Source organism: Strigops habroptila, chromosome 7 (genome assembly GCF_004027225.2).
Source record: "Strigops habroptila isolate Jane chromosome 7, bStrHab1.2.pri, whole genome shotgun sequence".
Taxonomy (NCBI): Eukaryota; Metazoa; Chordata; class Aves; order Psittaciformes; family Psittacidae; genus Strigops; species Strigops habroptila.
Genome location: NC_044283.2, coordinates 60,658,796 through 60,685,884, shown reverse-complemented (window position 1 = coordinate 60,685,884; position 27,089 = coordinate 60,658,796). Strand labels below are relative to the sequence as shown.

Genomic DNA, 27,089 nt, shown 5'->3' with positions numbered 1-27,089 from the left:
TTAACAATTTAAATTAGATTCCATCACCATCTTAAAAATCAACTATGTGGGGTTTTTTGCCCAAGCCCAGTAAATAACAATGTTTTGTTAAGAGTTTGAAAGGGGGGCATCCCTTCTCTAAACTCAAAGGTCTTCCTCCAAATCTAAACAAAAATAATAAGTACTTATATCCTTAAATAAGAATCAACACTGTATGTACCCAGCACTAGGAGCAAAAACTTCAATCTCCACCTGCTGCATGGATTTCTTGAGCTGCCTCTGCTGATCCAATTCAGCTGCAACATTTCCCAGATCTGTCAGGGGAAAAGGCAGATTTTGTTTAACAATGAGTTCAGTAGATGCTATTTGTCAGTTTCTGAAGTCACAAAATTCCATTTAATTTGCCAATGGAGTTTCCTCAATGTCACTGTATTACCATATTGTCATCATCCTTTGGCTTACCCAAGGCTTTTTGCCTTAAAAGCCAGTTTTGCCCTAAGCAAGAAGCAACAGCAGTCTTTAGCACTTTTCCCACAGCTCACAGTCCTGCCGCTCTAACCATGTCCACCTAACAGGGCATCCAGCGAGCACAACTGAGACTTCAAAAACCACTGCAGCTCAATTACTGATGATCAACTCCAAAAGTAGGAAGAGAGGGACATCAGTCCATAAACTGACTATAAAGATTCTCTTCAGAATCATATATTTAAGCCTTCATCAAAACAATTTCTATTCCATCTACAGAGGAATACATCAGAATGTATACCTTAGAAGAAATATTCTATATACACACCTGAGTACTTATACATAATAGATTTTTAAATGTGTTACCTAAATTGTATTTTGTGTATCAGGCACATGCATGCAGGTGTTTTTAAAAAGGTGAGCTTCCCTGGAAAGCTCAAGATCACAGCTAATATCTGTAAATAATGACAAATGCATTCATCAGCCCAAAGCTTGTATGAACAGTTCATCTTAATAGTAATAATATAATCCAGTTCAAAGTTGAACTAGATTCACATTAGGCAAAAAAAACTCCAAACCTTCGTCTCACTTGTCTTACCACTCTAACCCTTTTAACATAAAAAAATCTTGTTCTCAAAGGCCTGCCATGCTAAACCTGAAAACATTTCTCCAAGAGCCCCTTCCCAATGTGTTTCTTCCAAGGTCACATACCTCCAACAGGCTTCACAACCAGATTTCCAATACAAGGTATGATATGCTGCATGCCTATATAATATCTAATGAACAAATAAATATTTCTCCTTGCATAAGTGCATGGACTGCAGGATAACAGAAAACAGATCAGGAACCCTTTTTTGTGAGACTATGTTCTAAGAGATTTTTAAACTTGATAATCAGCTATGGAACAGGTTGGAGGGGGTTTCAGCATTAAATTAGAAGTATCTTTGCTAAAGGAAAAGACTACTTACAAATGAATTCAGTTTGTTACAAATTTAGAAGCTCAGAGTTGTTTTCCAGTCAATTACAGATTCATTAGTTGAGTCTACCTGATGTGACTTCATGTTGCAATTTCAAGTTCAGGCTGCATGAGTCATTCCTTCCCTAGAAAGGAAGGACACTAAGCCATGCATGTTCCTTAGTGTCCAAGGAAGGGGGGGAAAAAAGGCAAACAATTCAGGTTAGAAATCAGATAGCAGCTCAACAATTGTTCCTTTACGTCACTATGTGACTTAAGTTTCCATGACTCTAATTTTAAGTTCTCAGGAAGTACAACTGGTTTATTTATACACATTTAGAGAAGAGTATAAACACCACACAAGACCCATTAGAAATATAGAATTTATTTCTCTTTACATTCAGACAACAGTATATTGCAGATTTGAACATGCCACACTTGTATCACAGGTGACTTATGGATCCTATGTTTATAGTTGTGATAATTTCTAGCCCAGATCCACACAAAATGTGTTTCTAGAGTGGCTCTCTTGAGATCTTTAAGCCATTAGCAGCCATTTTTGCAGAAGGGTAGTCTTGAAAAGCCACCTCAAAAATTCATCTGTCATAGCCTATGTTAAACAGCTGCTTGTGGTGTCTTATCTTTACAGCTCCAGATCTCAAGAAAGCAATTTTGACAGTAGCAGTGGACAGGGAGATTGAGGACTTGCCCCTTATCTTCCCTCCCTCAGGTAGCAGTTCTCAATAAAGTTAATACCATGTTATAAGGCCACCAAATTCTCCATGGTCCATAAACTGTGCTTTTGGCAGGGCAGCTCCTTCCCCACCCTTTAGGGTCTGCAGCCCTTGCTTCCCTCCCTCCCTTGCACATCCAGGTGCAAGCTAACCAAGAAAAGTCAATATTACAGTTCTGACAACATCCTAAAACATGTTAATTAAGTCATCTACAACTAAAAAGTCTGTGAGCAATGGGAAAAGGCAAAATTTTGTTATGTTTAAGCCTTCAAAGTACCACAAACAAGAGGTATCTCCACAACCAGTGCTCCGACAGCATCTGTTTGGTGTATTTCCCTTCACCCTCACAAACTCAGGAAGTTGGTGCTTTTAATTTTTGTCTCAAGTCCCCACACATTCAGCTCCAGAATCCCAGGAGCTGCAGTGCATCATCACATGAAGATGGGCAGGAGAGCGAGAAGAGTGAAAAGGGAGGGAGAGGTACAGACACACTGTCCTTGGCAGGCTCTGCACCAGCCATACAGAGAATATGCATACAGGTGATGACAGATTTTGTTTCTCCAGTTTGTGTTTTGGTTTTATTTTTTGGTGGTGGGTTTTGTTTGTTTTTAATTAAAAAACCACTATTCCTGCTAAGGCTGGTTGTGCAAAATTAGTTTTCAAGAACCACCGTTCAGTCTGACTCTGTTCCTGCAGATAGGTTTCCTACTGATCCATTTCTCACTAGCATCTTGCTGAAGTTTTTCTGCTGTTCTTCCTTGAAAGTATCTTTGACTTTCGCTCGTTTCAGACCTCCATCCCTGGAACAGAGCAAGAGAGAAAAGTAACCCGCCATGATTATTACCACTGTTGTTATCAAGCTCTATAATACTAACTATCTGAAGTCAATTCTAGAGTCTCAACCTAGAAGATTACTAAAAAGGCTTTCTTCAGAACTTCTAGATCATTCAAGTTAAGCATGTTGATTAAAACATTTACCTTAAGCCATACTGATTATTTGGTCCAAATTTTGAGCTTAGCCCATGAAAGAAACCTACTCATGTTTGCAAGAGGTTGCACCTACCATCAAGATCTTTGCCAACCCAGGACGCTATTTCCCTAGACTGTAGAGGCAATCAGTCTTGTGCAACACTATGGTTGTCTCTTGCCTTACATCATTCAGAGGGTTTGTGGATTCTCTTCTTCAGAATCTCACTCTCAAGTTTTCTCCATACAGTCCTGTGAAATCTAGGCATTATACTGCTACTTACTGAGGTAAGTAAGTAAGTAAGCACATGAAAAAGTCCAAGCAGAAAGCCAAGCCCTGTGGTTTATTTTTTGTTGTCTGTCAGTTTTGCAGAGTAACTTCACTTCTGCCCCTTAACCTCAGCATAAGTCTCAACATGAGAAACAGCTGTGAAGGAGCCCCTCTTTGAAAGTATGAAGCCTTTAGGTTAAACTCACTGCATAAGAGCTACATGCTCCAAAGACTTCATGCATCTTTTTTTATTTTTACTTTCACATACACACATGTAAAGTTACTCCCTTGTTTTCTCCTGAGTGGAATAAAGTTATATCAAATACTATCTTTCACAAAGCTAAGGGAGGAAGTACCTCTCAATCAAACAACAGATAGTCCATGAACTCTAACAAGGATGGCATCACTCACCAGGGAAGTTCAGTCAGTCCTCCTTGGCGAGCAATGGCTGATCTCACTCTGTTGGCAAACTGAACAGCATCTTCACCTTCCTTCAGGGGTCATAAATTCAACATGATCAAAGCAGAGAAGTGAATTGAAACAGACTTCCATAACACTTTTCATTTGCTGCCTCATCAAATTAGCTCACTGCCAAACGATCCTTCCCTTAATCATGCCAACACAATCTGATGTTTTAATGCGATAATGATTTAGCTCATTTTTCCCCTAAAGTGTTGAAATTAAGGGAAAATTTTGCTCCAACAGGATGGAACATTAACAGCACTGCTACTGTGAACAGCATCAAGTTTACCGCTATCCTTTGCATATTCGATGCACTGCTGATGGTGCTAAAGCTGTATGAGGAAAAGCTAGTCCAATCATACAAAGTCAACACTAACAGAAGTCCAGTACAAAACTCTGATTTGGAAACATAGGGTAAGTAGGGGTTTTGGGGAAAAGGAAAGGCACTTGCAGACACAATCAGGTTCTTAAATAGTAGTCAGTCAACCAGATGCTAGATTACCTGTCTAACCATTGGTGGCATGTACCACACATTGCAAACAATGGCCCAGCTGGTCATTATTCGCAGCAGATAGCTCACGATGTTATATTTGCTGCTGTTCCAGAATGCATCTCCAAACTGAGGATCATACTGTAAGGGATCACAAAAAAAACATATGATAAAACCCTTTCCCCTCTGACCATCACAGCCTATTTCAGATCTGAGGTAGATGCTTTCAGTCACATGCTAAAATAAATTGACAACTGATACGTTTGCTCAGAATGGGGCTTTAGAACAATAAACCTGTGCTTATTAGTGCTGCTTGTGATTACATGACATAACCAAGAGCACGTTACCCATTTGCCCTGACAGCCAAAAGGGCTAAGTCTGTTGCAAGCTGCATGCTTTCTCTTCCCTTCAGCACTGGCAAGGATTAGCCAGATCTCCCTTCCTCCCAGCCTTCTAAAGGTAGAGGCTGAGCCCACCAGGTCCTACCAACCAGGCTCTATAGGCTGAAGGACTTCACTTCCATTTCAGCCACTTATACTCTAGGAGTCTTCCACAGCATGTAGCCAATTACCAAAGCTGCTGTGCTTTCATTAGCAGCTGTACCTAGAGAGCTTCCTACCACCCTAACAAAAGCAGATCCCAAACTTTGAAATTTGGCTGACAGCTATTTCCACTTACTTTGATTGCAACAGGATAGATTGTCCCTCCTATTTCAAAGCTCCCCTTCTTGAACATCATCACAGAAGTATTGTTTATGCAGGTGCCTGTCCAGAAAAGAAACTGAAGTCATTACTTCACACAGCCTACCATATTTTGATAGCAACACTCCATTAACGAGCAGGTCTTAGACTCAATGAGGAGCAAATGCAGATCCTTTATGGGTATGTGAAGCATCTCTCCCCTGCTTGCTTTCATTCTTTGTCTTGTGACTGACTCTGAATGAAGCCAGAACATGTACGAGAAAAAGCACAAGACTGAGGTTAGATCTGTAGGACAGTATATTGATATTCACAGGGCAAAAGAAACAATCTTCCCATTCTTGCACCTACAGCTTCTGCCAGGAGATCCAACAACCTGGAACAGTACTGTGTTGTCTTTGTGTAATCTCATATTAAAGATGAAAAATAGGAATGCCCTAATAAAATCTAAGCCAGAAGTGAAGATATATTTGAGCATCAGAAGCTACGAAAAGAGAGCAGGCATGACATCTACACTGAACAGAGATAAGGAACATTTCAGCTTCTCACCTTCTGGAAAAATTAAGATTGGGAGCTTGTTTTTATCCGCTACATGTTCCCTGAGTCTGTGGAAGCAAAAGGAAAGATTAAAACAGTTCTTTTCCACTATTCTTTCCCCAGGCAGGTGCATTAAAAATATCTTTACATATATCTTTTGGTTTAAAACCAAAGCCTTTTACTGGACACTAATTTGTACTTGCTTTGTGTTTCTAACAAACATGAAGCTTTGTGCAAGTCATCCCTTAGGCCCCTAGCAGATCCACTGAGGCAACATGCTGTTTTCTTTCCTCCAAGTTATTTTGCTAATGCCTGTCAGGGAAGCTAGTAAATGCATGCCACTAAGTCAGTCCAATTAACTCCGATCAACATTACCTGCAATAAATTGCCTACATAAGAAAAAAAAGTCTTGGGCAGTGATGTGTCCAGGCTCTCCCCATTTAACAGCAGATTTCTTAAAAAGGACTCCTAAATGCCTGCAGCTCATGCTACTTGATTAATACTCATATGACTTGGCAAAGCTGTCCTGCTGTGCAGAGGCCAATAAGGTGATGAAGAAGTTAACCTGTCAGGATTAACCTAAAAGTTCTTTAAAAATTCAGAAGGATTTCTGTCACTGTGCTACAGTGTTCATGGGTATGCCTTTGGTGGCATTCTGCAGAAAACTGCCTTTGTAAGCAGTTCAGTTTTATAACTAGGCACGTTTTTGCCCCCCACCCAAAAAAGCAAAGCTTGTTATTTCTAGTGGCTCACAGTTTCAAATGAAGTCAAGAGTTTGTGTCACAGAAAGCCCTCTTTTTATCAGTATTTCTCTCCAACAGAAAGTCACAGAATTTTAATTATCTTCACACCCTTCCAAAAAGGTCTGAATACATCAGACATTAGTTATTATGCTGATGGCTACCCAAATTAGATTGGTTTTGACAGTCTGGTGTAATCCAGACTGGACTTTACCAGGGCCTTTGGTCTGAGCCATTTCATCCTGTATAATCTTTTCAAGCCTTCGTTGGCGAGCTGGGAACCTGGCATTTTGACCAGTCTACTATATCAAAGCCCACACAGGCAAGCATATTCTGGTCATTCTGAAAGATCCAGTTTGCTGCATACTACCCCTCCAACTCACTTCAAGAACTGCTGTTGAGCCACTACTATACTGATTGCTTCCAATCCTATCAACATCTACCAATTTGCAGTATCACTCCAGCCTACAGTAATGTGGCATTACAGATAACTTGTATCCTTGTAATTAGTATTTATAAGCAGCAGTCATTATTTAAAATAAGACAACTAGATGTGGCTCTTGCTAAAAGAAGATGCTTTTGCAAATCAGCCTTTTGCCCTCTTAAGATCCCAACGGTCCAAGTTCCCTGTTTCCATTTGCAACCTCATTAGCTTCTTGGGCTTCTGTCTTTCCAAAGATTTAATTCCTCATCTGAGTCTTTGATTGCTCAATGACTCTTCTGGGATTATACACCCGTGCATGGCTTCTAAGGCACCAGCAGGTACCAGAGTTATACTAGCACTGCAATCCCCCGCTCCAATCCACACCTCACCTTTTTGTCACTAGATGGCGGTCTTTGATTTCAGAGCGTTCAAACCAGACGTGAGGACAGGCCTTGACTGTGGCTCTCTGAATAATGCCCATCAGTCCACCGTGAACCTGACCAACCTGCAAGCCCAATAAGGCACATCAGTAAGTGAGGCACCTGAAAAGCAGAACTTTCTCTTCTTCGTGCCCCTCAAAAAAACCCCAAACACACTGGAGACCGCAAACTAGGATTGGGCAGTGCCCATAAAGTTACTGAAATGCATTCACCTGAAAGGATCTAGACACATGCATGGAAGCCTGATCTCAAGTATTTCATCAGATGAAGAGCCTAGCATTGACACTGCCAGTAACACTTCACCAGCATGTTATTCACAGACCAATTTCAACATAACTTATAGTTTTCCCCACAGACTAGTGCTGAAGTTAACATCTCTACTACGAAAGCTCAGTACTGAACTCCACAACCAGTACCCCACAATCTTTCTCTTTTCTGGTCTCTCTCCCTCTGCTGTGGTGACCATGGGTCTCCTCATACCATTGCATAGCATCCATCATTTGTCAAAATGATCGCATCTATCGGTGATGTGTGGTTGGCAACACAAATTCCTCCTTTCTGAGGTTTGTTTTCCCTGCAATTACATAAATTTGTTAGACTACCAGCATGGTAAGCACCACATTACAAACATGACAGTTCCATAAAGCTGTCAGGCAAGTCAACACTTAGTGTGACATTAACCTGCACAGCAGGGAAGAACTGCCCCACTTCAAATGGGATACTCACACACACAGAAGTATACACACGCTTTTGCTATCATAAGGTCAGCTCACTCACTTGTTATGGTAATGGATAGTACCAGACAGAGCTCTGACAAGGATGCGGGAGCACGTGAGGTGGACCACTTCACTCAGATAGTCTTTCATACTGAAAGAAATCACAGGCAATAGGAGCATCCTGTAAAGCAGCTAGACACCCACAATATTCTCCAGCCTATTCAACACGACTCACAGCTGAAGTTCTCCCAGTACTCTGGAGCAGAAGGTTATTCCCAGCTCTACGACTCATTTGCTACAGGAGCTCAGCCAAGACATGCCATACCCTTGGTCTCACTTACCTGGGCAAGGCTGTCATCTCCTCACTGTGTGTATTTTATCCCAGCATTGTTATCTCCCCTACAATGCTCCCTTTGAATCTCTCATGACAGCAAGAGGAGCCCATCAGAAAACATCAAACTCAGTGCCAAGCCTGGCAAGAAGCCAGCCTCAGCCCAAGTTCAAAATGTCACTAAAAGCAAGGCCACAAGCTTGTGGGCAGACTATCAGTAGTCTATGACTTGCAAAATCTGTCCAGTCCTAATCTGGAGCTGTTTGCACTGATGCAATTTAGCAAGTTCACCTCACACACCACACGCAGTACCTACCTGCTGTTAGGCAGCTGTCCTACGATCGTTGTGCCCACAATCATTGAAGTAATCCCAATGGCAGCAAGGGTAATGCTACAGACAAAATAGACATTACATCAAGTTAAGTAATATCACTTTGACTTTAAAATGGAAAGGGATTGCAGGAATACAGTTATTCCTCAGTTCTCTTTAACCCAGTAGTTCTCTGGCATTGCTTGAGAATTCCTTGACATTGCTCAGAATCATGGTCTAGCAGAGGCAGCGGATTCAGACAGCCCAACGCATATAGTGTGAGGGAGTTTTAGAGATCACCCAACACACACTAGGTTGCCAATAAACATGACTTAAGAAGCATTCACAGAAAAGATGACCACTAGCCTTAATCTACTCTCCAAAGTAGACAGCGAGATTAAAGTGTTCTGAATGACTTCTTAACCATTTGAAGGAGACTTTAAGCAGGTTCATCATCTGCATCTGCTAATGCTGCTTTTGGGTTAAAAAAAGCTGAGATGACATTTCCCAAGAAAACACAAAATTCGGTGTTCCCAGACTGACAAAATCCCTCAGCACCCACGAGCTTACCGCAGAGGCAGCAGGAAGCAGTATCGAACTATAACCCCAATGACCCACACAACAGTCAGCCTCAGGCTGATGTAGTGGAAGTTGACATTAGTCCTTGTTAGGAGATTCCAGGAGAACAGCTCTTCGGAGGAAAATCTTTGGGTGACTTCATCTTCCACAATGGCCTCAAACCCTTTTCTGCAGAAGTAGAATATGTCAGAGAATTCAAAGTCCACTCGATGAGGATGCACAATTTCTTTCTCCATAGGCGTTTCATCTCTTTCGATGATACCTTGGGAAGGAAAGGGTAAATATATAAGGAAAATATTCTATACAGTAACAGTCATCCTCCAAATCACTCGCCACTCCACATTATTCAAGGAGACAAAATTACTCTTAGAGCCCTTCCTACAACACCACGACCAGATGGGTAATTGAACACAGCATATTCTTCAACAGGCCAGATCTAGCTCTTCTTCCTCACATGAACACCTTGAGCAGCAAATATATCAAGTTATGTTGCCCATTGAAGATGAAGCAAGAAGACAAAGCCTTTCCCACCACCTGACAAGTCCTCAATTCCACAACTTTATCTAAGACTATCTTATGCTTCCAAAGGAAACCAAGTGAGACCTTGCCCTTTTCACTTCCTTCCAGTGCTCTGTGTATTTAAGGCCATTCAGTCTTTCCCATGGAGGCTTCCCTGTTCCCCAGGCCCATCTCTTGTTAGACAAGATCTGTTGTTGTGGGACAACAGATAGCTAGATCTGGTGTCCCACAGCCACATTCAGCTGAGATATGCTCTACTGCTACCTGCCAAAGCCCCAGGCTGCAATAGCTACCTCACATCTGTGCATGGACCAGCTTTGAATCAAATACACCTCTCTCCCTTCACAGCACAAGTCTCTCCTGTAAGCACAGACAGGACCACAGTATTTTTTATTTTATTTCAAATCAAACACTCCAACACACACAATGTCAAAGAAAATTCTGCTTGATGGTGCCTTGATATAATTTAGTTTGGCACTAACAGTTGTGTTTCAGTTGAATTCTGCCTACATAAACCTGGCAATAGAAAAGAAACCTGGAGAGTTCAGAATTGCACTAGAAGCATTCCCTCTTCTTCCTTTTTGTTTTTTATACTTATGGTCTGATAAGCATGAATTTCAAAGAGCTTTCAAAGGCAAGAACAAATTGTGTAGGCTAAATATAAAGATCAAGTAGCTGCTTTCTGTTAAGCAAGTCTGGTTCCACAAATTGACAACTGAAGAAATCTAGAGTAACATTTAACTAGAACAACCATCCCTTGAGACACTCAACTAGGATTACAGAGGTCCAAGTTCAGGTTGCCACTCTACCAGACACCCTCTGGCAAATTGCATAATCTATGCTTCCATGTTGAGATGAAAAAATGGGAAAGAAGGAAGTACCCAACTGCTTCAAGCCACTAGGCATTTCCTACAAATACACATCCCACAATGTGGAAATCTGCATCCAAGGGATGTAAGCCAGTAGAACAGTTCTGTGAATATATTTGCTGTGCAAGTCACATGCAACATTTAAATTATAAGTGACATGGAAAATCTCTGTATTGCATTGTAGCATACATATGGAGCAATGCAAGAAGCTCCAAGTCCCACAGATGACTGAGGTAAATGCTAAAGAACATGCAAGAGATGCCACACTGCAACAAAACCTGTTAGCACCTTCAGCTCTGTACTTGACTGCCACAACTAGCAACTCCACCAGCAGACAATCTCAGTGCACTGTCCTATCACTAGGCTATAAATATTAATCATTAATATGGCACACCCAAACACCCACATGCCCTTTGGGATCTAAATTACATAAACATGCATCCCATCAAACATTTAGCAGGATGAAGTACACTTGTGTTGTATTTTAAACCCAAACCAGCACTCTAGTTTGTGGTTCCATTTTTCTTCTTCAGTCCCTTAAATCTCTACACTGTGAAACATCCAGGACTGCAGGTCAATCAGCCCAACCTGGCTGCTCCATGCTGCTCCTGGGGTAGGAGACAGGTCATAGCCAAACACATGCCAGGAGAACTCTCCAGCACCCATTACACAAGTACCACTCTTCTCTCCAGTTCCCAGGAGAACTGGGAACCCTTCCTCCTTATCCAGCCCCCAGTTCAGCATCAACCAAGCAGTTGGCTCCCCTGGCTCTTACTTCTTGGCTGAAACCAGCCCAGGGTTCGAGTTTAACACACTGCTGGCACAGCCAAGAGCACGGCTCTAATGCCTTGCTTCAGCAGCCTGTGCTATCGTTGTCACGCGACATCCCCATGCACAAGCTGCGTTGCAGACTTAGGACAAGCTACTCCAAGAGCCAAGATCTGAAGGGATTAGGAATAGAATTAACACACACGCTGCTAGCATGATATACTTAGCCTTCTTATAATCAGAAGTAACATTTAATGGCCTTTAATCCCTTGGCCACGGGCAGAGCTGAGCTTGCCAAAGACAGATGAAAGGAGAACAGCAGGAGTACATTATGCAAGAGTACAACAAACATCACTCAAACAAAAAACCTGCAGCCGCTACTTTACCCTGTGTCACAGCACAAGCCCCAAGCCTTAAAGCTTACACACTCAAGTCAGCCAAATCACACCAGGCTCAAATTTTACACTACCTATTTACAACCACATTATTTGCATGAGCTTTTCTTTTAGTGGATGTCACTTTCGAAACGCTGACCTAACAGCATTTTTGTGGTTTTTAAACCCACCAACTTGAAGAGAACTGCCTTTCCACACAGCCAAACCCACACAGACAGCTGAGAGCTGGTTATTTAGCTGCAATGAGATACACATTTAGCCTCCAAGTACCTGGTCAGCCAAGAGCTACCTACCACTGGACTTGGCACATAAACACGCTGCCCTCTAACACCAAGGGACCGTAAGGTGACAGCACCAGGTAATTCCCACACAGCAACTACACAAACCAACATTTTTCTTGGGACTATTCCTTATCACACCTCCAACACAGGGGCACTGTCTGCCATTTCTGCCAACAGATGTGAAATACACTAGATTTGGTACTGCAGAGAAAGGTGGTGTCTCCTCAGTCATGCTCTCACATCTTTCACACTGGGGACACTGGATTTTTAAGGTCTTTCAGAAGGACCATTTTTGCTCTGCCTGGGAACAAGAAAAAAAATGCATCATGCAATGCAAGGCTCCCTCCTATACTGACCTACCTCCTGGTGAGGACTGGATGGCCAGAAAAGATTGAAGAGGTGCTACACATTCCCCTTCAGCACATATGTGCAACATACACAGAGACACTTACATGTACCCTGTTTTAATCACTACTCCATAATTCATTATCACCAAGAATTTCTTCTCCCTCAGTAAATACTGTACAATGCAACTAGGCCTCTCCACCTGCTCATGTTCTGTCAGCCTCAGGGGATGCCAACTTATATACTGCACTTTTAGGCCTACACCTACACCCTTTCATCCACATACAGGAACCCAGACTTCTAAGGACAAGTCAGTCCTATGCCTAAAAAGCTCCCAAAAACAATGTGCAGAGCACAGCTTGGCACTGCCGACTCCACATCTGCCCTGCTCCTCATACCTTCTCAAGTAAGGAATAGTTAAAGGGAAAAGCTTACTGCAGTAAGTCATCTACAGTGGCAAAAGGTTTTATTTTTAATTTCAAATATGAAAAGGATATTAAAAGTGTGCTTCATGACACTACTGCAATTGTATATCCCCATCCATAAGATCACTTGAACATAGCCTGCATGCGATTATCTATATAAATGACTTCAGGCCATTTTTACTAACTAGCACTAATGCTCCAGATGGGGGAATGCACTCAGATTAATCTAAGTTCTGACCTATAGCACATATTAGCACTATACACCCACTGTCACACATACACGGGGAACAGGTACTTGTGGTTTTATGGAAAGATAGCTTGTAGAACATGATCTACTAGCTGGGTGTCTCTCCCTTTACCTTTCTTTTCTAGAGAAGAAAAGCTACATGCCAGAATGATCAGATGTCTAGGAAGACAAAACCTCCTACTGTGCAGCTAAAGCAGTACAGCTGGATCTCTTGCCCACTCGCTGACCCATGACATGACAGGATACTATCACCCTTACAGGAAGAAAAAGGATATCTTGCTGCATCCCTGACAACCTGTGAAACAGATAGCAGGGCACTGACATTATTGGAAGGATCACTTGCCTTGCCTCCTCCCCACCCCCCAAAAAAAAAGAACCCAAACCCAAAACTTTCAGGACACTCATGGGCAATACTTTGAAAGCCACTTTGAAATCAGTAATTAAATAAGACAAATTTTCACCTGTTTCAAGAGCTGCTGCGCAGTACCTCCCATTTACTATTACACATGCTAACTGACAGTAGCATCTGCTACCATCAGAGCCTGTTTCATGCCTGGCCTGCAGATAGTGCAATACCAGTGTTTACAGTATTGATAACGATACTCCTTTGGAGATGAAATGCACACAACCAGTTCAGTCCCTATTACTGTATCATGTTTGCAAGAGCTAATTTGTAGAATCAGGTAACAATTAACTTGTCTAGTAACTGGCAAGCTGGTCCTGGTTCTAGCTGTGCTGCCTAATGAGAGAGCACACAGAAAAAGCTGACTCTGCTGTCAAATACTGTCAAGAAATGAGCAAATCAATACCAATAGCAAGGCAGTCAGGAACCAGGAGATAACCAAGCACTAGCTGCAATGCCTTGTTCAGCATCCTCATATTTCCTGGGCAAACTCAGACTGCTCTCACTGTGCTTATAGCTCCCAGCTCTTACAGCCAACTCTGACCTAGTACAGCCTGCCACAACACATGCACAATATGGGTTAAGATATAGTAAAAGAACTAATTTCAAAATTAGGCTAAAGGAAGAAATATGAAGCAACTCTTCAGCTGTTGTTCTACAAACAGCGAGTGCAAGTTTGCCTGGCAAACACTGAGGTAACTCCAGGGGGCAAAAGATAAATAGCAGATGACTGAAAAAAGGAGAACTAGTGTAACACCACCCACTTCCATCCAGCAGTCCTACAACAGAAAAAGCACTGAGCTTAGGAAGGAAAAGCGCTGTCCACTAAACATTCAGATGTTCCCAGACATTAAGTGCACTCTGATGCAGTTAGGACTGAGATAGCTGGCCAGCAGCCCTGCAAGCAGTAGCCTAAAGAGTTCAAGACAAAATTCAAGCTTGTATTGTAACTCCAACATTTCCCTCAACTGAAGGCAGTCTCCATCTTAAGCTCTACTTTGTTTTGTTAAACTTAATGTTATTTCATACCCTTCATTTCTTCATCCCCTGATTTTTCAGCCATTCAGTACAAGCCAGTAAAAGAAGTGTTTCATTCTGCAGGAACAGTTCTTGTGCCAGTAGCATTACAAAGCAATTAAATGCAACAGTTAGCTTTTCCAGCTTTCTCAGGTACACATCTAACTTCATTTGAAAAGGGCTCAGTTCTACTTTAGAACATTGATCTTATCAATTTGACTTTACCCCGAGCTCTCACCATTAGTAGCAGAAGTCTTTATCTGTGGCTGTGGCTTTTTGACACCTTTTTCTATCCGTATAGTTGCCCACTGTTGAAGAGAAAGAAAACATTAATTTCACAAATGCAGTATTCACTTAAGAAAAAAGCCACTTCAAAAAGCAGCAGTTAATCAAAGACAGGTTGTGATTTTCAAAGAATATCTTCACCAGGTAATCATCACCCATCTTCCTCAGCTGGGTCCACACAGTTCCTCCAGACAAACACTGCCTCAGTGTATATAATAATCAAAAGAAACCTCAGTGCTAGTCAGTATTTCCCAACTCTGCTTGCCAGCCTTCAGAGCTGACTGTGCTCCACAGGTGTTTCGGTTCCTATTCAGATACACAACCACCAAGAGCCTGATAGGCCTCCGCCAGCCTTGCTACTTGCACACCAGCCACTGAATCATGGATGCATGGGAAGCTCCAGGAGATGAGCAAGACAACAGCCCTGAGCACTACAGCACACATTCGCAGAGCCAACAGACAACATTACAACTCAGCTAAAAAACAAAACAGTATTTGCAGTCACAGGAGGTCTCATTTAAGTTCAGTCTCATTCAAAATAGGATTGTCCCAATATTTTTCCAAGCTGAGCAAAACTGAAATTTCCCTTACACTGCAGCTGCTCATTTCTTAGCATTTTAGAGCTCTGAGCAGCAGAAAAACAGGGCAAATCACCACCTCTAGTGTACAGCTGCAGAGAGCCCCTTCCCCTTAGGAAGGGGTCCTTAAGAAGTCCTTAGGAAGTCCTTAGGAAGGGCTGCCAGCTCACTGGGGTTAACCTCCTCTTTTCTAGTAGGTCAGCTGGGAGAGGGAGATTGAAATAAGTAATAAAGTAAGCTCTGCTCTCCAAGGAGTGTCAAAGCTTCCCAGTAGCTATGCTCACTGCAAACCCCTGTAGCAGGGCCACACAGGCCACCAGGAGACTTCCTCTCATTTCCAGCCCTGATGGGGCTGGAGCCAGTTTAACCTGTTCTGAGGCCAAAACTGTCTTGACCTTCAGCTGACTCAGTTCCACACACTGCTTTTAAATAGCCTTTCCACCTCCTACGTCAGGCTTCCTTTTTACTGGGTTAACAATCGCAACCCCTTTACCACCCCAAAGCCTGACCGTGATGACAGAGCAGCCCTTCTGGCCTGGATCCTTCCTTTCCCCACATGGTAGCTTTGTGAAGGGATGGAAAGCTCAGCCAAAGAGGATTGACTTTGTGGCTCCCCATTATGTGCATTAATTCCTCACCCATGAGACTTAATACTATTTCTAGGAATACTGTTATAATAGGTGATTCCAAGACAGGTGACCTGGCTGAAATGAGCTCACGTCCAAAGATCAGGATATTATCCTGTTCAAACCTGAACAACTTCAGCAGTATCAAAGGCATGCTTTGTTTTAACAGCATACAGATGGTCCTCACTGGTCTGCACAGAAAGGACCCAGACCAATGCTAAACCAGGCAGTTTCCGTCTCTCCCCTTCAACAGGGTTGTGGGGCACTTGGGGACACAGTTATCTTTCGAAAGGTATCTTGTCTCACAGCATTACCTCCACCACTAACTCCTCAGCAGCTAGGACTGCTTACTGTATTGAGTCTTACTTAATCACAGCCTACCCTGCCAAAATATTCACTTGGGGTTGTTTTCAGTTCTGCTGCTGCTAAGGCAACAGCTGTTCCAGGAGCTAATTTTACCTATGGGAATAACTCAGTATTTTGTGGCTACACATTATCCTCAGCAGTGCCATGGCCATGAAAGTTCTGGGAAATACCAGGACAAAATACTGTTCAAGAAAGAAACTATTTGTAATACCTCCATTTCTACATTTCTTCTACTGAATGGATCTGGGTGTACAGGCAGATCAACAAATACATTACACAATCATTCTCTGACCAGACTTGAGCCACTGTATTCAATGAATTATAATCTCCACAAGCAGATAACTCACTTATTACATAGAAGAGTAAAACCATACTTGGCTAATGGTCTCAGTCATATATACTAGCTGAGAAAATAAATTTCTATCTTCCAAATCCTCCCAAACTGGTTATCAAAACCTAGCACTGCCACTTTTTGCAAAGCCTGGAAGAACAATTTCTGTTTGGTGCTCAGAAAAAGCATGCAACACTCCCTACACAATGCTCTTGCTCCAGAAATCCTTCAGTTACAAAAAAGTTTGAGCCTCAGCACAAGCCATGAGGACACAAGCTATTGTGACATGCCTTTGTAATGTCTCAAAAGCTTGCAACATCCTACTATACTGTAGTATCTTGACACTTTTCTATGCAAAGGAGGCAGTGAACTCCTCCCAAAGGAGAAATTGCAGAGTCATGTAACCCAAGTAAGTTTCTACTGCTTAGATGCATTTATCTACCCTGTTGCTTCTAAAGTAGTCTGACCTTTGGTCCACAGGTTCCTGTAACTCCAGAAAGCTGCAGCACCCCACCTGGGCAATGGAGGGACAGGGGCAAAGAGAAAGACTGGAGAGGCTAGTTCCCTTTGACCTCTACACATGCCTTCCCAGGAGATGCAAGCACCACCACAAGCTTGACACCAGCGTGGCATGTAGTACAAAGGTTGCACAGAGCATTCCACGGGACAGATGACTTATGCTAAGGCAATTTTACTTCCAGTGCCAGATCTCCCTGGGGATGTAAGCATGCTTCACAAAACCAGCAAGGATGAGACCAGCTCCCCTATTTTGCTCCCCTCTTGGCCAGGGGCCTTTGAGGATTCACAAGGGCCCACATCTACCAGACGCTACAGCAAATGAGTTTTAAGTCCTCTATGTCAGCTTTCTTCTTCCCTCAATTTCATATATTTCCCTCATATTTTCAAAAATTATATATGTTCCAGCAACCAAGCAAAATGGACACTTTTACTTTACTTGACTTAATCTAATCCTTCCACTTATTCCCAGGCACCTAAAAAAGGCACCACCATCAAAGCCAAAATTTGATCTTTGATGAAATGAAAAGCTTGTTTATATCCAGTTTGGAAAACAAGAGACACACCACATGCAGCATGTGAGTAATTTCCCTTCCTTCCTGCTAGACAGGAATTTGCACCATTCACCACCACTTCGACTGGATCCTATGCTAAAGAAATGCTTTATACTACAAAGAGCTATTATAATGTAAGATGATCCATCACACAGAAGGGAAAATAATGTGTTTATGTATTACAGATCAAAACGCAGAATGAAATAAGGCATAGCCTCCATTGTACTCAGGACATGAGCAAAAGCAGACTGGCAGGTCTTTTGGATTTATCACTTACCAGTAACATTCATTGGTATCTTAAGTGGCTTCTCCCAGTTTGCGAGCTGGTGCTGAGCAGGCAGACTCAAGTACCTTGAAGCAGGCCTAAGTCTTTAGCATGGATTCCTGAAGCAGTTTTGAGGAATGAGTATAAAACAACAGGCTCCTGAACAGATTAAAAATAGTTCTGCAGCTAGGGTACCCACTGAACTAACACAAAGTTAGAAAGCAGCATGATCACAGAAACTACACAAACACCACCAGAGGTCTGATTTTGAAATTTTGGTATTCCAACTGCTCAAGACAAAGTAGCTTGGATGCTTTAATTACACAAGGCACACCACAGTGTGTGCCACACTAAAGACACCACGCTTCACTAGGCAAGGAAAACATATAAATCTTTCCCTGCAAAGATTTCCCTCAACCCCACAGAAGAGGCTTCTATAATTTATCAGCACCATAAAAACAAGCAAACAGCAAGTTAGCAGCCTACACAAAACAGCTGAAAGAGAAATTTCACTTATACATCACTAAGCAATTCCCACATATATAGGTCTTATGCAGCAGTTGAGAAATATCCAGTTAGATCAGAGGCAAAAAAAATAAAAAAATTAAAAAAAAAATCCACCCATTATTTACAAGAGATGTCAAAAAGACCCTCATCGCCAGATAAGATAGTTGCCAGATAGGCAACTATTTCCAAAGTCAAGTTTGAAATGTTGTTTCATGAAAGCATATGTAGAGATACTTTGTTAAGATCAACCACAGGTTATTATGAACACTTCAGGGACTTCCCACATTTCCCTAACAGATGGGCCTCTCCCTTTCACCCCGTTTATCACCTTCACATCACCTCTGGCTTCATAGCAATGCTTGACAATTATTCAGAAGAGGAATTATCGACAATGACTGAAATCTGCAGTCATACAGAGTTAGATCACTGATGTTCCCCTACTTAAGGGCACTGCTAGGTCATGTTCAGAGCAAAAGTTTATATAGTTTAGGAGAGCGCTCCTCCTTGGAGGCTCTCCAAACTTCAGTGACAAAGACTCCATAGCACCTCCCACGCCATGCTACATTAACACAGCAAAACCTGAATGCCAATTATTGGGTTGTTTTGTGTGAGGAGAGGAAAACACCACCACCAAGAGGAGCAACCATTCCTGAGAGAGCAAAAGGTCCTTTGTCATGGGAGACATTTCTTCCTCATTCTGATGGGACATCCTTGCCACTGCCTCAAAGCAGCTTTCCAAATTCTTCTGCACACAAGTTGTATACCAAGTCCTTCCTGGTGGACAGGTATCCAAAGAATAAAGAGTCCAGCAGGAAAAAAAACAAGGGGATCGGCAACAGAAATGCCAAGCAGCTTCTTTTATACCAGCATCACAAACTGTTACTTTAAGGCAAGCTCTATATACAGCTGGTGTTATTTTAACAGCATTTGCTTATCAACAATATCAGAAATCCCAGCATTCACATGCTGTGAAATTGAGACCAAGTTCAGATCAGAGCTGCAGACCAGAAAGATGCTGTGTTAACTAGTGATGCAACCCTAGCTGTGCCAATCTTACTTATGTGCAAGGAGCCTTGATGAAACCATTCATAATGGCCTTCATAGGACTGGGGTCCAAGTTAATACAGCCCAGGGATTTACTTCAAGATCATGCAGATTTGCTGAAATACTATCCCGAAAGTTGGTCCAACCCCTGTAAACAAGGGTGCCTCAATTCACATAAGGTACATCTCCAAGACATGCTTCTTGTTAACATCTGAGCTGGCAGCCTTTAGAGTTACTGTCTCACTTCAGAGCTCTCCATTTCTCCTCTGCCCAGCAGTCCTTGAAGGATACCAATTACACAGAGGCCTTCATTGCCACTGTGCAATGACATTAGTCAGCAAAGCTTGCTCCAGAGGCCAATGAGTTAAAGAGGAAACAGTCAAAAATGATTCACTTATTTATTAGCTTACACATTCAATTTTTCCCTTCCCTGCCCTTATACCCGGCACCACCTGCAATACTGATGGTGGTTCACAGGAAGAAGCTGTAGTCTGACATACTTGGAACAGGACATAACAGTCCATCCCACCTACCCTGCACAGCCATGACCCGCAGTTTGACCACAGCCACCAAAAGGTCCTCTTTTTTAACCCCACAGCCACCAAAAGGTCCTCTTTTTTAACCCCACGGGTATATTATTCTTAAGTTTAGGTCCATCCACACTGCCAGGGTCATCTGCAACGCAAGCTGACTTTCGCTTCACCTCCCAGCTACTGAATAACATTACATCCTTATCTAGCAAAAGTACGTTTGCATAAGCAGCTATTAGAAATTGGCTCTGTTACAAGAGGCCACTATTAAACACAGATGGATTAGTTATAAAAAACACCTATGACTTCAAGCATCTGTTGTGCATTACAGCAAAACCAACCACCCAAGAAATGCCTTCTCTGTTAACTGCAAGCCCCACAGTCAAAGAGCCTCAAGGGATCAGAGAGGGGAGGAGGGAAGATGGGTGTGCATTCAAAGTGCTTGCAGCCATCAGCAAACCATTAGCCCAAAAATACACGATAACATAGTTTATAGCCAGGCTGTTTCTTAATACAAGTGTGACCCAATAACTTCACTTCCCTCAGCCTAGCTCATTTCTTAATATTTCACAAGTAACACACACCACACAGTTTAAAACGACAAGAAGTGTTTTTCCACTAGAAAGAGCAAGCAGGGCAGTCTGTACAAGTGACTGACACGTCAACCCTACTGTTTCAAGGAGCTAGGAACACCCAAAAAACACAGCAGACTAAAAGAAAAAACCCACCAAACCCAAGAAAAGTATTAGAATTAGTTCTTCATAAGGTGAGCTACAATCTGTGAAGCAGAGATCATCCCTCAGGGGGCTCATCGCTACTGCTAAATATACAGGCACACAGTCTAAAACTAGTCCTCCAGATTTTCTACAAACTAATGGAAACAGATTGCTCTGTGGTAGTGGCTGATCTGTGGGCCTTAATGAACGACAAATCACTTTCTGAAAGGCTGGATTTCTCCATTGCTTGTCAAGAGAGCTCAAATGGCATGCCCGCAGGGGTCTTATCAGCCCCAACTCATAGTAGAGATTATAAAAAAGGAAATTAGCTAAGAGGAAAAATGAGACCAAGAGACAAAGACACCCTAAATTTAAAATTGGAAGCTATCTGATGATGTTTAAAAACAAGGAGAAATGCAGCATGGTTGCAAGAGGCAGTCCCCAGCACTTCAGCAATAAAAGATTTCTGTGGCAAGTGATTTCACAAGCATCATCACGGCAGATGACTAACCCAGACTAGTTCCTTGTATGAACAAACAGCTGCTGGATATGCTTTTGTAGAAATAATTCTCCATTTATGAAAAAAATCCCAAGCATGCTAACATGGTGCCAGAGGTCCTTTTATTAACACTGAAAGGGAACCCACAGGCAGAAGTGAGGAGTTTCCTAGAAGTTTGCTTAGTTTGGTAAGGCAATTCAGAAGCAAGTTAATATACTTTAAGGAATACTGATGTGATGGGGGAAGCCAGTTTTCTAATAGCAAGTAGTCTGCCTGTCATACTGCCTTCCTTGTATTGGAATAGCTGGTCATGCTTTTCTGCTCTTTTTCTCCCCCTTATCACACAGAATAAAAAAAAAAAAATACTTAAATTCTCCATATAAAGCTGGTCATCCCTAGCACAGTATTTCAGGGTCAAATGCAAGCCCCAAAGCAACCCAGGAGAAGCACATCCTCAACACTTGCTGTCTGTACAAGCTGCATTTTGCTTAGAAGCATGTGCCTTGCAGAGGCATCCCAGCACAGAGAAAAAGCTATTGTGCACCAACTGATCTCCCTTGTCAGTAACATCAGACAATCGAAGTACAAGAACACTTTGTTCCTAAAAGCAGCTTTTCCCCCCTCCCTTTTCTTGGGCCATGCTTGCAGGAACAGATTTATTTTTATTGGCAGGAAAAAAAACTCAAGCAGAAGTCCAGTATCATCCTCAACTTGCTCCCTACCACAGCCTAGATGACAACTAAACAGCACAGAGTCGGTTTTATATGCCTTGTTTCATCTGACATGACAGTGGACTAGCAAACTGTAGACTCTTCATCTACATAGTCCTTGGACTATGGTACCCAAGTTGACAGACTTGGACCCTTACAAAGATCAGCTTTAACAAAGCATATGCTACCTGACAACTGCTGTGTAAGAAACGAACCACATCGCCACTGTGTCCTCCCACTATGCCAACATGTGGGATTTAAACAGGCAAAACCAGAGAGCAATATGGTACTCAGCTGGCGTGCACAAACATCTACCACTTTGCAGACAGCTCAGGCAATATAACCCATCAAAGAGGAAACAAAGGCAGCAGCACCATCGCCATCCTGACTGAGTGTCCTGCAGACCCAAGAGCCCATCCTCCTGAAAAGAGACAAGCAAGACTGCCTGGAAGATCCAGGGCTGGAAGCTTAGGGAAGCTATTAAGTTAATCAGTCTGCTGAAAAAGACCTTAGCCATCAGAGATTGCAGCATCCTATGACTCAACATAGCCACAAAATGGACCACTGCTTCTCAGGAAAAAGCCTGCATACTCAATTCAACATCCCAAAAGTTTCAGACACACAGTCAACTGCACAAGGCTAGCAGCTCTGCATTTAATCCTTCATGTTGTTAACGTGCTTTTTGGCAGGGAAAAGTCAGGTGTGACAACACATATTACCAGGCACTGCTTGGAACTGATTGGCAGACTATCAGCCTGTCTCTGTCAGGCTGTTAACCAAGAGAGGCTTGTGAGCCAAGAAACAGGAAGCACTTCACACAAAAAAAAACACACCTAAAACACTATTTCAGGGATTCTCCCCCTACAGGTATTCTGAGAGCATAAAGAATTCACAGGCAAAGCAAGGCCAAGCTGAGATAAGTGGATTCCTTAGGTGGATTAAGTTTTTTCACTCTCCTGCAGCAAGTCCACTGTTCTCCTCAGAACACTTCCCAATTTGTCACTGGCTTTTCTTTTATATATACATATTACATATGACATTTATATACACAGTATTTATTAATATCACATATTTGTCATATATGAATGAATGGCTCATAATTCCAGAAATTACTTCATGCAAAATTAATGGCAACTCTCAAGATAAGTCATTACCTCCTCCCTTAGGCATCAGAAGAACTCGTTTACAAGTCACTATCATTGATATGCCATCAGCTGCTTCTCCATACTTCTGCCCAAGACATTTTGAATCACTTCTTGTTGCAACACGTGATGACACTAAAAAATACCGATTAATGATCTAAGAATAAAGAATGTAAATTGCTAAATGGTTAATCACAGGTGAAGGCAAGTCATCCAAACAAGACTATCTTACTAGGCCATCTGGCTTGCTCCCTCAGGCCAGTGTGACCTTCACCACTTCAGCTTCTGATATCCAAAATTTCTTTTCCAGCAACAGCTGCGTCTTCTACCCTTAATGGTTGTCCTCATACCATTCAGGGCCCCAGAAACTACTTCAAGCAGGTTCATTCTCACCAAAAGCCTTACCACATTTTAACTTTAAGATACATTTAACAGACAACATTTTTATTAGTAGCTGGTGGGTGTTTTAGCTGAGCACCAACGATCTTGAAGGCATTGAAGAACATTAGCAAGGTTTGACTGCAAACCTCATAGAATAGGATTAAATGAGACTAAAGCTGCTTTCCATAGTCACACATCGATGTATACTGCATTGCCACAGACTGTTCCTTGTGCCATTTTACTTCTCCTTACAACTGTTTTGCTGGATTGCATTCCACTCCTCCTTGGAAAAAGCATAATGAAGACTTAAACAAGACCATTTCTACCAACCATTTTGAAACACTCTTCCTCACCACCACTCCGGGCTTCAGACAGAGTGCTTTCACACACGTATGAACTACGCCCTATCCAGAAAGCAGTTCCCTTACGAGAAACTCACTTCCCCAGAGAATTTGGAGCAAGATGAAGACTGAGGTGCTGGATATGCTCAGTGGGACGGGCACCCGCATCTCTCAGCATCAGCACTCTGCACGTTTGCAGATGCAGGCACTGGGCATGCTGCCAGATATTTATACCCTCCAAGAACATGACCCAGCAGAGTTTCTCTCAGGTAGGGTGCAACCGACACCATGCACAGACAACCACACCCAGGACACGGTACAGCCTTAGGTAACGCAGTTTACCTCATGCTCCTGCGGGTTCAGAGGAGTGCAAGCTGGAGTCTGCACAACCACTAAATTCATATACATTTAGGCTTCTGCCAAAGGCTTTGAACTCCAGAACTACAAAGGCACAGAAATGACGCCAGACAGGACATAACCTACTCCTCTCCTCCACAGCCCTCGCCCCCCAAGGCACAGAGTTTCCCTGGGCTCCCCAGACCCAGGCAATAAGGGCCGTTCCCACCTCCTCGCCCCTGCCCGCGGGGCCTTCCCGCCCAGGGCAGCGCCGGAGTCGCTGCCACCGGTCGGAGAGTGCCCAGCCCCGGCCAGCGCACTAAGTCTCCTGAGAGACAAGGCGCAAACGCGCCGGCGCCACTGGGCGGAGAGAAACAGCCCGGGCCAGGGGAAGGGGAGGCAGGCCCAGTCCCTCCGGGGTGCCCCCCGCCCCACGCCGGCCTCAAGCGACACCTCACAAGGGACGCCATTTTGCACCCACACCGCCCCGTGTGAGGGGACGGCGGCCCCCACCTACCTCTAACGTCTTCACCAGAACCCGCAAGTAGGCCTCGGAGATGCCCAGCGAGACGCCCAGCGCCGAGGGCAGCACGATGAGGGTGAACACCAGCGCCACCCATGCCGCGCCCACCCGCAACACTAACGACCACACGTCCTCCATCGCGGGCAGTACCCGACGACGCCGCCGGTACTGAGAGGGCAGGCGCCCGCACCCGCCGCCCTAAAGCCCCGCGGCCGGCCCGGCCCCGCCCCGCTCCGCCCGGCCGGGGCCGGGCAAGGGCAGCACCGCCCCGCCGCCGCGTGAAGTTAAAGAGGGCTATGGGGGGGTTTGCTTTGGGTGTCTTCTGAAGGGGAACAGAGGGTGCTGCTTAGAGAACACATCCTCTCAGCAGCACGGGGCTACGGAGATGGGGCTTCGCCCTGGAGGTGATGCTTGGGGGATGGAAGGCAGCTGGAAACAGGCCACGTCCGCCCTAAAAACTCCTCGTGTAGGAAAAATGGGTCCAGCGTCAGCAGTGGTGCATGAGCAGGAAAGCCATAGGAAGCCCCAAAACAGCAGTTCAGGAAGTAAAAGAGAAGAGGAAAATTGTGGAAAGCTCCTGGATCTATGAATGGTAAAGTACATAAAGACAGTTTAAAAAGCAAAAAGGGACAAGTCTGCATTTCAGCCAACAGCAGACCTGGTCCATCTGTGTTGTGTCTCCTGCCTTGAGCTGGGAAGAGGGACTCGCTAAGGGACCGGGACTGGGGGTACCTGACCAAGCATTAGGCACACACCAAGAGAAATGAAACTTCGTGAAGAACGGCGGGAGGAGGGATTATCTGCCCAGGCCTGTACATGGCAGTCATATAGCACTTGATATGGTACAAAAAGCAGTGTTAGCAGAAAGAGGCTGAAGATGGCAGCCTTGCTGAAGCATCCTAGGGGAAAGGAAAAATGTTTTCCTGGAGGAAAGGCCTTCAACCTAATGTTCATGCCCATCTTTCATAGGGGTTTTCTAAAAAAGGGACATTTGATTTCCCTGTCCGTATTTGAGAGGTCAGAAATATATCTAAGAGCCAAGTGCTTAGGATCCAAGGAAAAATCTGAACTAGACTCCAAGGACTTAAGAACTATTTCTAGGACAGTCATGTGGACAAGGCCCTTGCATTCTGGCTCCTATTTTTGGCTCTGGCACTGCGTCATCTTGGACAAGTCTTCTCTACTCTCACCTCTCCTCCCACTCTCTGCTTCATCTAGTTAGGTAATTTCTCTGAGGCAGAGACAGGATGATCCCTGATGAAGCCTCTGGTCACAACAACCACAGAAACAACCGTCCAGCTAGATCTCTCATTGCCAACCAGCAGTTCAGTGTTTTCATCCCTCTGTTTAGTTATGATCATGCCCAAAAGGCCCAGTTAGGACCAAAGGCAGTACCCTGTCTGTGCCATACACATAGTAACGTCTGTGCCAAAGAGCTGTACTACGGTGGTTTTCAAACATTACGAGGGTGTGTGGATCCATGTCAATTAAGAGTGCCCAAAGTCTGGAACAGAAACAAATCAAAAAATCATTACTTTCCAAACTGGGTGATATTCACAACACACACACCTGTGGGTTGCTTATTTTAAATTTATATCTTGTCTGTTGCTTCAGGGCACTTACTGCTTGCTCATGAATTTTCATTTGAGGTGGAAATAGCAGAGGCCAAAGGCTTGGTTGGCTTGTTTATTTTTACCTGGCATAAAGGAGCAGAAGTCTTCATCCAAAGGACAAATATAGCCCAGGTAGCAACAGTGGCTGCTGTTTAGCTGCTGAGGAAAACAATACAGTAATGTGCTGTACAGATTTAATCTCCATTACATTTCAGTGTCTTCATCTAAAATTAACACCTGAAGGAAGATTTACAATACAGATAATCCTGTGCAAGGCAAAGCTTTTTGTGCTTGCTGACAAAATCTGGAAGACTGAAAATAAAGCATTTGTTTGACTTGGTCCACGTGCTTGTTAACCTCTGCTTTAGTAAAATGCTGTCGTGGTTTAAGCAAGGTACAACATGCTGAAACTCTGAGATTAAGCGCAAGAACTCTGAGAGCCAATAAATCAACATTGTGACAAGTAACTATTAATCCGAAATAATGAATGCTTATCACAAATATGATTAGACACTCTCTGGTCAGATCTGTCGTTATCTCACCCCTTCGTGCCTCATGTTGGGCGCCCCAAAGAACTGTTGTGGTTTGAGCCCAGCCGGTAACTCGGAACCACGCAGCCGCTCGCTCACTCCCCCCTTCTTCCTCCCCCCGCTCCCAGAGGGATGGGGAGGAGAATCGAAAGCATGTAACTCCCACGGGTTGAGATAAGAGCAGTCCCGTAACTAAGGTACCATACAAAACTACAGCTGCTACCACCAATGATAATAATGATGAGGGAAATAGCAAGGGGAGAGGATACAATTGCTCACCACCTGCCGACTGATACCCAGCCCAACCCAAGCAGTGATCTGGGCCTTCTG

At 43.5% G+C, this 27,089-nt stretch overlaps 1 protein-coding gene across 3 annotated transcripts; it reads right to left on the bottom strand.

The window, feature by feature from the left end:
• Positions 1 to 1,768: 1,768 nt before the first annotated feature.
• Positions 1,769 to 24,839, bottom strand: LOC115610353 (glycerol-3-phosphate acyltransferase 3). 3 transcript variants are annotated; one of them, XM_030491743.1, is made up of 12 exons: positions 24,611 to 24,839; positions 14,605 to 14,674; positions 9,089 to 9,359; positions 8,525 to 8,599; positions 7,939 to 8,028; positions 7,642 to 7,735; positions 7,111 to 7,226; positions 5,570 to 5,625; positions 5,001 to 5,086; positions 4,335 to 4,463; positions 3,782 to 3,861; positions 1,769 to 2,933 (listed from the first exon to the last, which is right to left on the bottom strand). In XM_030491743.1, exons 1-12 carry the CDS (start codon positions 24,752 to 24,754, stop codon positions 2,807 to 2,809), a joined length of 1,338 nt encoding a protein of 445 aa, XP_030347603.1. In that variant the 5' UTR covers positions 24,755 to 24,839; the 3' UTR covers positions 1,769 to 2,806. The 3 variants fall into 3 exon arrangements, with proteins under 3 accessions (XP_030347603.1, XP_030347606.1, XP_030347605.1); XM_030491746.1 differs by lacking the exon at positions 24,611 to 24,839 and adding an exon at positions 23,048 to 23,278; XM_030491745.1 differs by lacking the exon at positions 14,605 to 14,674 and having other exon boundaries at positions 24,611 to 24,788.
• Positions 24,840 to 27,089: the final 2,250 nt, after the last annotated feature.